At 34.4% G+C, this 13,401-nt stretch overlaps 1 protein-coding gene across 1 annotated transcript in view; it reads left to right on the top strand.

The window, feature by feature from the left end:
• Positions 1 to 13,401, top strand: part of pdgfbb (platelet-derived growth factor beta polypeptide b) — a 60,904-nt gene that overhangs the window by 43,279 nt on the left and 4,224 nt on the right. The window contains exons 5-6 of the mRNA XM_062036606.1: positions 2,447 to 2,629; positions 2,703 to 3,420. Of these exons, the coding sequence (XP_061892590.1) occupies positions 2,447 to 2,629; positions 2,703 to 3,420 (901 nt within the window). The remainder of the gene's footprint in view (positions 1 to 2,446; positions 2,630 to 2,702; positions 3,421 to 13,401) is intronic.

Raw genomic sequence — 13,401 nt, 5'->3', positions numbered from 1 at the left:
TGAATGATTGTGTCAGTGCCTTTGGTTTATCGTGAACGATTTTATAGGTCCACCGTGACCTGTTCGGTAATTAGTAGAAATGTTGCCATCAGGGATTTATTCTGACGATTCGATACTGATTATACATTGGTGAGATTGGCCAATACTGAAACCGACCACATGTATCAACTGTAAATCTTTCAATGTATTTATGGTGAGTGCTATTGACTGTTCAACAATATCAAGACAATATTATTGCTATACTTGCTTTTCCCACAAAGTCAATAGTAAACAATTCCTAAACAAAATCATAAACTATAATCTCCTACTCGCTGTGTAACATGTTTAGCTTCATCTTAAAACTTGATAATGATACATCAGTTATTAAGAAATTCTGATTATTATTAGTTTAGGGGATCGGCTCCACACTGTGTATGGAGATACATAATTAGCAGCTAGCTTGTCAGCCGGAGGACTAAATACAGGCTCTAGCGCTGGACTGGAAATAAAACAGATTACCAGAATTGAATAACTGTCATAAGAGATGATGACAGTGTCTTCTCCGTGATGAGGGTGAGTGCATAACTCGCTAAATGGCCGACTGAATGATTGTGTCAGTGCGTTTGATTTATTGTGAACGATTTTATAGGTCCACCGTGACCTGTTTGGCAATTAGTAGAAATGTTGCGTTTAGGGATTTTTTCTGATTATACATGGGTGAGATTGGCCAATACCGAAACCGATTACATGTATCAACTGTAAATCTTTCAATGTATTATAATGATACATCAGTTATTAAGAAATTCTGATTATTATTAGTTTAGGGGATCGGCTCCACACTGTGTATGGAGATACATAATTAGCTACTAGCTTGTCAGCCGGAGGACTAAATACAGGCTCTAGCACTGGACTGGAAATAAAACAGATTACCAGAATTGAATAACTGTCATAAGAGATGATGACAGTGTCTTCTCCGTGATGAGAGTGAGTGCATAACTCGCTAAATGGCCGACTGAATGATTGTGTCAGTGCGTTTGATTTATTGTGAACAATTTTATAGGTCCACCGTGACCTGTTCGGCAATTAGTAGAAATGTTGCGATCAAGGATTTATTCTGCCGATTCGATACTGATTATACATTGGTGAGATCGGCCAATACTGAAACCGATCACATGTATCAACTGTAAATCTTTCATTGTATTTATGATGAGTGCTATTGACTGTTCAACAATATCAAGACAATATTATTGCTATACTTGCTTTTCCCACAAAGTCAATAGTAAACAATTCCTAAACAAAATCATAAACTATAATCTCCTACTCGCTGTGTAACATGTTTAGCCTCATCTTAAAACTTGATAATGATACATCAGTTATTAAGAAATTCTGATTATTATTAGTTTAGGGGATCGGCGCCACACTGTGTGTGGAGATACATAATTAGCAGCTAGCTTGTCAGCTGGAGGACTAAATACAGGCTCTAGCGCTGGACTGGAAATAAAACAGATTACCAGAATTTAATAACTGTCATAAGAGATGATGACAGTGTCTTCTCCGTGATGAGAGTGAGTGCATAACTCGCTAAATGGCCGACTGAATGATTGTGTCAGTGCGTTTGATTTATTGTGAACGATTTTATAGGTCCACCGTGACCTGTTCGGCAATTAGTAGAAATGTTGCGATCAGGGATTTATTCTGCCGATTCGATACTGATTATACATTGGTGAGATCGGCCAATACCAAAACCGATCACATGTATAAACTGTAAATCTTTCAATGTATTCATGGTGTTCTGTGATATGGCTTTGCTGCAGGCTGATTATAGCGATCATTCAATGAGGGTCATAGAGGAATTTCGCCCCGCAATAACAACATTGAGGTTTTCGCCTCTATCTGTAGTAGAGGTTTTTTTTTAAGGAAGTGGCCTAGGTCAGAACTCCGTATGGTCCAGGGTTCTAAAACCCTGGAAGGGGGGTATGTAGTGGCATTTCTGACCAAATCAGATTTGGTCAGAAATGCCACTACATACCATATTGATATTGACTGTTCAACAATATCAAGACAATATTATTGCTATAGTTCCTTTTCCCCACAAAGTCAATAGTAAACAATTCCTAAACCAAATCATAAACTATAATCCCCTATTCGCTGTGTAACATGTTTAGCCTCGTCTTAAAACTTGATAATGATACATCAGTTATTAAAAAATTCAGATAATTATTAGTTTAGGGGATCGGCTCCACACTGTGTATGTAGATACATAATTAGCTGCTAGCTTGTCAGCCGGAGGACTAAATACAGTGTCAGCCAGAGGGGACTAGCATTTGTCATCGGCATTGAGAGGCTTTATGTGCTTTTTCAGGAAAATCATCCGATACGGATGGGTTACGGTTTGAAAATGACGGTATATACATAACATGTTTCAAGATACGAGTCTGTATAAGGTAAATTGTCTCAAATTCCATAGGTCATGAAGATCGAGTACATAAATAAAAGACCTACTTACGCCAAAGCCGTGGTGTCGGTGATCGACCACGTTGAGTGCCGATGTCAGCCTGCTCAGCGACAGTCGGTGCTGAAGAGAAAGTCGTCTCGCCGCCATCACAAGGACCAGCATCGCAACCAGACACTAAGCCGAGGACATGAACATGTAGGTCTTGTTACGCACAGCCTACTGTTTTGGTCATTTTTACTGTACATAATTCTTGAATGTTCCCATCAAGGTGAAAGTGCACACCAAGGATGAGCTGCATCAGTGGGATGAGCTGAAGCAGAACCAGGGTTCCCTCCTGGTGGACCTCCTGGAGCAACACTGGAGCCCGAGAGGAGACACTTTCACTCAGCCTGGAGAAGGCTACAGTATCGCAGGAGAGGAAGCATCTCGACCTGAGGAGGTTCTGTTTGGCCCACAATGGACGCATAACTCCACAGGGGTCATTGCGACTAAGAAGGAGATGACTTTAGGCAACAAGACCGGTTCTTCCGTGGATCATGTTGGCTCGGATAAGACACTGGGAGATGGAAAGGGATTGGGCAGTAATGAGGGCACCACGGGTGAAGGCCCTCAAACGCACAGCCCGTCATGGCAGGACGAACAAAACCCATTCTTAAAACCTGTTACTCAGAAACCTCAAGTTTCCAAGTGGAGTCCTCATGAGGAAACTGTGGCGAGGTTCGGGAGCAGGATGAGACCCACCAAAGAGCCAAACCCGGAGCCTCGGGAAGCGACCAGGCGGAAGGACAACAAGACGCCGGAGGAAGTGAGAATATTGCAGATGGCGGAGAAAAGCCTCAAGGAGGAGAGGAAGGAGCTGCTCCTCCTGCACAAGAGGTTGGACCAAGAGAAGGAGATACTAAAACAGCAGCAAAAGAAACGAGGGGAGGAAGAACAACACGCTCGTAGTCGACATCGGCATCTGCAGACTACCATGCCGTCGCCAGGTAAGACTAGAGGCTATACATACAAAGTGGCATCTCTTTCATTTTGATTTTTAAAAAGTTTCACATTTGTACGATCAGTGTCAGAGCTTGGTCCGCATTGCCGGCAGTAAGTCGGACACGTTTCCAGTGAGGGTTGGACTCCGCCAAGGCTGCCCTTTGTCACTGATTCTGTTCATAACTTTTATGGACATAATTTCTCGGTGCAGTCAGGGCGTTGAGGGGATCTGGTTTGGTGGCTGCAGGATTAGGTCTCTGCTTTTTGCAGATGATGTGGTCCTGATGGCTTCACCTGGCCAGGATCTTCAGCTCTCACTGGATTGGTTCGCAGCCGAGTGTGAAGCGACTGGGACGGGAATCAGCACCTCCAAGTCCGAGTCCATGGTTCTCGCCCGGAAAAGGGTGGAGTACCATCTCCGGGTTGGGGAGGAGATCTTGCCCCAAGTGGAGGAGTTCAAGTACCTCGGAGTCTTGTTCACGAGTGAGGGAAGAGTGGATGGTGAGATCGACAGGCGGATCGGTGAGGCGTCTTCAATAATGCGGACGCTGTATCGATCCGTTGTGGTGAAGAAGGAGCTGAGCCGGAAGGCAAAGCTCTCAATTTCCAGGTCGATCTACGTTCCCATCCTCACCTATGGTCATGAACTTTGGGTTATGAACGAAAGGACAAGATCACGGGTACAAGCGGCCAAAATGAGCTTCCCCCGCCGGGTGGCGGGGCTCTCCCTTAGAGATAGGGTGAGAAGGAGGAACTCAGAGTAAAGCTGCTGCTCCTCCACATGGAGAGGAGCCAGATGAGGTGGTTCGGGCATCTGGTCAGGATGCCACCCGAACGCCTCCCTAGGGAGGTGTTTCGGGCACATCCGACCGGTAGGAGGCCACGGGGAAGACCCAGGACACGTTGGGAAGACTATGTCTCCCGGCTGGCCTGGGAATGCCTCGGGATCCCCCGGGAGGAGCTGGACGAAGTGGCTGGGGAGAGGGAAGTCCTGGATTCCCTGCTTAGGCTGCTGCCCCCGCGGCCCGACCTCGGATAAGCGGAAGAAGATGGATGGATGGAGTTCCACATTTGTGGTTGGATATGGGAAAAGTCATGATTAATCGACTTAATATTAATTTTAATTGGACGGGAGGATTTCTCTTTGAATGTTCCGAACTTCTGCTTCCATGCAAGTATCGAGAAAAACGATGCTTGCGTTATTGCTAATATGAAGCATTGGACCTGAATCAACAGTGCCTCTACTGGTTGAAGCCGAGTAGCGCACTCTTTTTCACCTCAAGGCACACTTCCACAAAATTCTGATTTTTTAAATTGATTACAACAAATGCCAACTTCATATAGAGATAGCAATGTTGTTTTCCATCCCACTGCCCTAAAAAATGACTGCAAAGGCTGTAATACCCATGCCAGGCCAGTAGTTGGCGATGTTACTTTAAAAAGATGTACCGTATGTAAATAAAGTAACTTTACACATTAATGCTGTAATGCTAGTCAGGCATTGCCAGTCATGGCTGTCACAACACTTAAATCTGTACAACAACTTCATATCTATCCGTCAAATATAACTTTTTATTTTGTTTTTGAGCAATGACAGGTTAAAAAAAAAAATCCCACTCAAATATTTGGTAATCCAAAAGGGTCCCACTCATACAAGTGTTAAAAATTACTCATATATATATATATTTTTAAACTGTCAACACCTAAATCTGTAGAACAGCTTTATATCTATCCATCATTTATACGTTTTTATAATTTTTTGAGCAATGACAGGTTGAAAAAAACTAAATTCCACTCAATTTCTTGGGTTATTCAAAAGTGTCCCACTCATAAAATTGTTAAAAAGGAGTCATACTCTTTTTTTTTTTTTTTAACTGTCAACACTTAAATCTGTAGAACAACTTTATATCTATCCGTCATTTACACGGTTTTATTATTTTTTGAGCAATGACAGGTTAAAATAAATAAAAAATCCCACTCAAATTTTTGGAGATCCAAAAGGGTCCCACTCATACAAGTGTTAAAAATGACTCATAATTTTTTATGTTTTTTTTACTGTCAACACCTAAATCTGTAGAACAACTTTATATCTATCCATCATTTATACGTTTTTATTATTTTTTGAGCAATGACAGGTTGAAAAAAACTAAATCCCACTCAATTTCTTGGTTATCCAAAAGTGTCCCACTCATAAAATTGTTAAACATGAGTCATCCTTTTTTTTTTTTTTTTTAAACTGTCAACACTTAAATCTGTAGAACAACTTCATATCTATCCATCTAATATATACATTTTTATAATTTTTTGAGCAATGTCAGCTTGAAAAAAACTTAATATCCATCAATTATACGTTTGTATTTATTCTTTGAGCAATGACAGGTTGAAAAAAAAAAATCCCACTCAAATTTTTGGAGATCCGAAAGGGCCCCACTCATACAAGTGTTACAAATGACTCTTTTTTTTTTTTTTAAACTGTCAACACCTAAATCTGTAGAACAACTTTATATCTATCCATCAATTATACATTTGTATTATTTTTTTGAGCAATGTCAGGTTGAAAAAAAAAAATCCCACTAAAACTCTTGGTTATCCAAAAGTGTCCCACTCATAAAATTGTTAAAAAGGAGTCATACTCTTTTCTTTTTTTTTTTTAAACTGTCAACACTTAAATCTGTAGAACAACTTTATATCTATCCATCATTTATACGTTTGTATTATTTTCTGAGCAATGACAGGTTAAAAAAAAAAAAATCCCACTCAAATTTTTGGAGATCCAAAAGGGTCCCACTCATACAAGTGTTAAAAATGACTCATATTTTTTTTTTTTTTTTTACTGTCAACACCTAAATCTGTAGAACAACTTTACATCTATCCATCATTTACACGTTTTTATAATTTTTTGAGCAATGACAGGTTGAAAAAAACTAAACCCCACTCAAACTCTTGGTTATCCAAAAATGTCCCACTTATAAAATTGTTAAACATGAGTCATCCTTTTTTTTTTAAACTGTCAATACTTAAATCTGTAGAAAAACTTCATATTTATCCATCAATTATAAATTTTTATTATTTTTTTACCAATATCAGGTTGAAAAATTTTGGTTATCCAAAAGTGTTCCACTCATAAAATTGTTAAAAAGGAGTCATACTCTTTTTTTTTTTTTCAACTGTCAACACTTAAATCTGTAAAACAACTTTAAATCTATCTATATATCTATCAATTATACGTTTTTATTATTTTTTGAGCAATGACAGGTTGAAAAAAAAAAAAATCCCACTCAAATGTTTGGAGATCCGAAAGGGCCCCACTCATACAAGTGTTAAAAATGACTCATATATTTTTTTTTTTAAACTGTCAACACCTAAATCTGTAGAACAACTTTATATCTATCCATCATTTATACGTTTTTATAATTTTTTGAGCAATGACAGGTTGAAAAAAACTAAATTCCACTCAATTTCTTGGTTATTCAAAAGTGTCCCGCTCATAAAATTGTTAAACATGAATCATACTATTTTTTTAATTGTCAACACTTAAATCTGTAGAACACTTCATATTTATCCATCAATTATACATTTTTATTATTTTTTGAGCAATGTCAGGTTGAGAAAAAAAAATCCCACTAAAACTCTTGGTTTTCCAAAAGTGTCCCACTCATAAAATTGTTAAAAGGGAGTCATACTCTTTTTTTTTTTTAAAACTGTCAACACTTAAATCTGTAGAACAACTTTATATCTATCAATTATACGTTTTTATTATTTTTTGAGCAATGACGGGTTGAAAAAAACAAAAACCCACTAAAATTCTTGGGGATCCAAAAGGGTCCCACTCATAAAAGTGTAAAAAATTAGTCATACTTTTTTTTTTTAAACTGTCAACACTTAAATCTGTAGAACAACTTTATATCTATCCATCAATTATACATTTGTATTATTTTTTGAGCAATGACGGGTTGAAAAAAACAAAAACCCACTAAAATTCTTGGGGATCCAAAAGGGTCCCACTCATAAAAGTGTAAAAAATGAGTCATACTTTTTTTTTTAAACTGTCAACATCTAAATCTGTAGAACAACTTCATATCTATCCATCAATTATACATTTGTATTATTTTTTGACCAATGTCAGGTTGAAAAAAACTAAATCCCACTCAAACTCTTGGTTTTCCAAAAGTGTCCCACTCATAAAATCGTTAAAAAGGAATCATACTTTTTTTTTTTTAAACTGTCAACACTTAAATCTGTAGAACACCTTTATATCTATCAATCATACGTTTTTTTTTTTTTTTTTTTTAGCAATGACGGGTTGAAAAAAACAAAAACCCACTAAAATTCTTGGGGATCCAAAAGGGTCCCACTCATAAAAGTGTAAAAAATTAGTCATACTTTTTTTTTTTAAAACTGTCAACACTTAAATCTGTAGAACAACTTTATATCTATCTATATATCTATCAATTATACATTTGTATTATTTTTTGAGCAATGCCGGGTTGAAAAAAACAAAAACCCACTAAAATTCTTGGGGATCCAAAAGGGTCCCACTCATAAAAGTGTAAAAAATGAGTCATACTTTTTTTTTAAAACTGTCAACATCTAAATCTGTAGAACAACTTCATATCTATCCATCAATTATACATTTTTATTATTTTTTGACCAATGTCAGGTTGAAAAAAACTAAATCCCACTCAAACTCTTGGTTTTCCAAAAGTGTCCCACTCATAAAATTGTTAAAAAGGAATCATACTTTTTTTTTTTTTAAACTGTCAACACTTAAATCTGTAGAACAACTTTATATCTATCAATTATACATTTGTATTATTTTTTGAGCAATGACGGGTTGAAAAAAACAAAAACCCACTAAAATTCTTGGGGATCCAAAAGGGTCCCACTCATTAAAGTGTAAAAAATGAGTCATACTTTTTTTTTTAAACTGTCAACATCTAAATCTGTAGACCAACTTCATATCTATCCATCAATTAAACATTTGTATTCTTTTTTGACCAATGTCAGGTTGAAAAAAACTAAATCCCAATCAAACTCTTGGTTTTCCAAAAGTGTCCCACTCATAAAATTGTTAAAAAGGAATCATACTTTTTTTTTTTTTTTTTTTTAACTGTCAACACTTAAATCTGTAGAACAACTTTATATCTATCAATTATACGTTTTTATTATTTTTTGAGCAATGACGGGTTGAAAAAAACAAAAACCCACTAAAATTCTTGGGGATCCAAAAGGGTCCCACTCATAAAAGTGTAAAAAATGTGTCATACTTTTTTTTTTTAAACTGTCAACACTTAAATCTGTAGAACAACTTCATATCTATCTATATATCTATCAATTATACATTTGTATTATTTTTTGAGCAATGACGGGTTGAAAAAAACAAAAACCCACTAAAATTCTTGGGGATCCAAAAGGGTCCCACTCATAAAAGTGTAAAAAATGAGTCATACTTTTTTTTTTAAACTGTCAACATCTAAATCTGTAGAACAACTTCATATCTATCCATCAATTATACATTTGTATTATTTTTTGACCAATGTTAGGTTGAAAAAAACTAAATCCCACTCAAACTCTTGGTTTTCCAAAAATGTCCCACTCATAAAATTGTTAAAAAGGAATCATACTTTTTTTTTTTTTAAACTGTCAACGCTTAAATCTGTAGAACAACTTTATATCTATCAATTATACGTTTTTATTATTTTTTGAGCAATGACAGGTTGAAAAAAACAAAAACCCACTAAAATTCTTGGGGATCCAAAAGTGTCCCACTCATAGAAGTGTAAAAAATTAGTCATACTTTTTTTTTTTAAACGGTCAACACTTAAATCTGTAGAACAACTTTATATATATCTATATATCTATCAATTATACATTTGTATTATTTTTTGAGCAATGACGGGTTGAAAAAAACAAAACCCACTAAAATTCTACTCAAAAAAGTGTAAAAAATTAGTCATACTTTTTTTTTTTAAACTGTCAACACTTAAATCTGTAGAACAACTTTATATCTACTAATCAATGATACATTTTTTATAATTTTTTTGAGCATTGACAAGTTGAAAATAAAAAAATCCCCCCAAATTATTGGGTGATCCAAAAGGGTCCCAGTCCTAAAAGTGTAAAAAAATAAGTCATATATATATATATATATATATATATATTTTCTTTTTTTTATTTTTTATTTTTTTTACTTTCAACGCTTAAATCTCTCGATCAACTTCAGAACTATCCGTCAATTATACGTTTTTAATTGTTTTTGTTTTGTTTAATGCCCTTTTTAGTCATTTAAATGGCAAACACAAAACAAATATGCAATATTTAGAAAGAAAAAAAAGGCGAGAAAAAAAAGAGATAAGAGATTTTTTTTTTTTTTATTCAGTTTAACTCGAAATTGTGAAAATGACCGACTTTTGAAAACAAATCACTAATGTTAACAAAGCCGGCCAGTGATTTTTGGTTGTAATTTTGAGTGAATTGGGACAAAATGTAATAAATAAATACATCTTTAAATATTTGCTTAAATGTGTCATTAATTATAATTAGAACTAAAAACATAAATGTGTTATTAAATGTTCCATTAAATCATTGAATTAATTATAGTTAAATCATTTAGTTCGTTATTGTTTTAAATATTTTATAATTCAAACTTTTTTTAATGACTTAATTAATAATTTCCCGATTTATATAATTATTTCATAATTTAATGGTTTGTTTATTAATTTATATATCATCATTTATTTTATCCGCCAAACTCCAGCCGTCAAAGTCAGCGGGCGGGTCCTAACTAACTTAGTAACTATTGGTTACTCGACACTTCCACTTGTTTGTGGAACTTTGACCAGAGAAGCGGAGGTCGATATCTTGGTGTGAAAGTGCGCAAATAACTTTACTAAATTCCTCTACTTTAACTGCCACGTGTTCTGGGGTCAGAAGGTCTCGTTTACAAATACTCCGCGAGGTCTAGAATAGCTACCGTCAACTCCCCCCCAAAAAAGTATATTTTCCTTATTTTTAAAAGTTTTGCCAAGTTTCAAGTCTTCAGACCAAAGCAATGATTAGATTTTACTCTAACCCTAACCCTAAAAAAATCATTAAATAACTAAATAGTTGTTGTAATTGTGACTTAACTAATTAAATCATGTAATCATATTTTTTGTTTTGACCTCTTTTTACTGTACTTGGCACATATAAACACATTAGATTTAGACACTTAGACTTAGACAAACTTTAATGATCCACAAGGGGAATTGTTCCACACAGTAGCTCATTACAATGATGGAAAGTGTAAGGATGGAAAGGACAATGCAGGTATAAATAGACTAAATATAGCGATATAAAATATAACATATATACGTAATATTTACATAATATATGTACAGTATATTATATATACTGATATATTTTATTATATTATGTCTATATCATATATACAATATATAACAATTACCATGTACAATTTTACAGTATATGTGACAGCATAAAATAGAGAGTAAATCCAGCAGAAAATAGAAAGTAGACATTAAAAACAAAGAGAAGTAGCTAACATAGAAGGTGTCAGGTAATAGACATGCAATATATTATGTATATATTCATTTATCATCACAGGCGGTAGGAAATGGGCGGATGGATCATTTTTAAGAATGTTCAAAGTTTTTGTTTTTTGTATAACCTGCAATGAAAAATAATTACATTTAAAATTTCTATCAGAAAATAATCAAATCATTAATTAAATGTTATTTAAATAGAAAAAGTCTGGGCTTCCCTGCTTAGGCTGCTGCCCCCGCGACCCGACCTCGGATAAGCGGAAGAAGATGGATGGATGGAGTTTCACATTTGTGGTTGGATATGGGAAAAGTCATGATTAATCGACTTCATATTATTTTTAATTGGACGGGAGGATTTCTCTTTGAATGTTCTGAACTTCTGCTTCCATGCGAGTATCGAGAAATTTTTTTCCCATGCCACTTTCCTAAAAATGACTGCAAAGGCTGCAACACCCATGCCAGGCCAGTAGTTGGCGATGTTACTTTAAAAAGATGTATGTAAAAATTTTAAGAATGTTCAAAGTTTTGCTTTTTGTATAACCTGCAATGAAAAATGATTCAAAATTCAAATCAGAAAATAATCAAATAATTAATTAAATGTTATTTAAATGTAACAAAAAAATATTATGTTAAATATATTAATGAAACATTTAAACATTTAAATTATAATAATAATTAAAAATGTAAAAGTCATTATAAAAATATTTATTTGTTTAATTAATTTTGTCCCATTTGACCCTGCACTGCAAAAAGTCAGTGTTCAAAAACAAGAAAAAAAAAAATACAAAAATGAGGGGTATTTTATTTGAACTAAGCAAAATTATCTGCCAATAGATCAAGAAAATTCGGCTTGTCAAGACTTTCCAAAACAAGTAAAATTAGCTAACCTCAAAGAACCCAAAAATACCTTAAAATAAGTATATTCTCACTAAGTGCACTTTTCTTGGTAGAAAAAAAAGAGACCTTTTTGCTCAATATGTTGAAAAATATTCTTAAATGAAGTAAATGCTAGTGCCATTATCTTGACATAATGATATGCATACATTATGCTTTTTTTTTCATGCTTGAATTAAGAAACGATTACTTTAAAAAAGCAGTTTTATACTTGTGAGTGTTGATGACACAGCTTTGCAACAGTTGATATTCTAGTTTCAAGCATGTTTTACTCAATATACCGCATTTTTCGGAGTATAAGTCGCACCGGAGTATAAGTCGCACCGGCCGAAAATGCATAATAAAGAAGGAAAAAAACATATATAAGTCGCACTGGAGTATAAGTCGCATTTTTTACTTTAAAAACTGGCATCTCAGTCACCAGAATTTTACAGTAAAAGCAGTGTTTTTTTTTACAGAATATAAAAAAGTTGAATAAATGGAATGGAGAAACAATACCACTGTTTTTAGTGGTAAAATTCCAGCAACAGAGCTGACCGTTTGTTTGTTTTTTACCGTAAAATCTTGTTTTAATGTGTTTTTGTGTGTTTTTTAATGTCTTAGTGTTTTACTGTAAATGGGAAAAAAAATAGTAACCATAATTGATTTTACGGTAAAAAAAAAACCTCAAAACTAAAAAATCTATTGTCAATTTTACTGTCTACATTTTGATTGATAATTTGTTTTGAAATCATAAGTCAAGCAGATATTTAAGTACAGTATTTATTATTATTTTAACAAAATTTTTTTTTGAAATACATGATATAATATTTTGATTTTGATAAAAAAAAATAAAAAAAATTCAAGATATGCAATTTCATGCAGTACATGATTTTTAATGTCAAAAAGGAAAGAACAAATATATTTAGTAAAAATAGATTAAGCATTTTATTAACGCATATTATTTCCAGGCTTTTGCGGACCACATAAAATAATGTGGCCCCCGGGCCTTGAGTTTGACACCTATATTATAAGTCATGTCTATCACCTGGACAGTAGAAGGATGTGGACATGAACCAGGAAGTTGGTCAACTTTGACATCCAACTTAGACCTGGAGATGGCAAGAAAGACACATTTGTGCCGCCTTTTTTAATGTGATTATTATGATTAATTCTTCATCTAAACGACAAGATATGAACATTCCATCAGTCGACTCGGCCAGTATAAGTCGCATTTTTTGGGGAAATGTATTTGATAAAAGCCGACACCAAGAATAGACATTTGAAAGGCAATTTAAAATAAATAAAGAATAGTGAACAACAGGCTGAATAAGTGTACGTTATAAGAGGCATAAATAACCAACTGAGAACGTGCCTGGTATGTTAACGTAACATATTATGGTAAGAGTCATTCAAATAACTATAACATATAGAACATGCTATACGTTTACCAAACAATCTGTCACTCCTAATCGCTAAATCCCATGAAATCTTATACGTCTAGTCCAGGGGTCACCAACCTTTTTGAAACCAAGAGCTACTTCTTGGGTACTGATTAAAGGGCTACCA

This window comes from Entelurus aequoreus, linkage group LG25, assembly GCF_033978785.1.
Source record: "Entelurus aequoreus isolate RoL-2023_Sb linkage group LG25, RoL_Eaeq_v1.1, whole genome shotgun sequence".
Taxonomy (NCBI): Eukaryota; Metazoa; Chordata; class Actinopteri; order Syngnathiformes; family Syngnathidae; genus Entelurus; species Entelurus aequoreus.
This window is presented reverse-complemented; position numbering and strand designations above follow the sequence as displayed.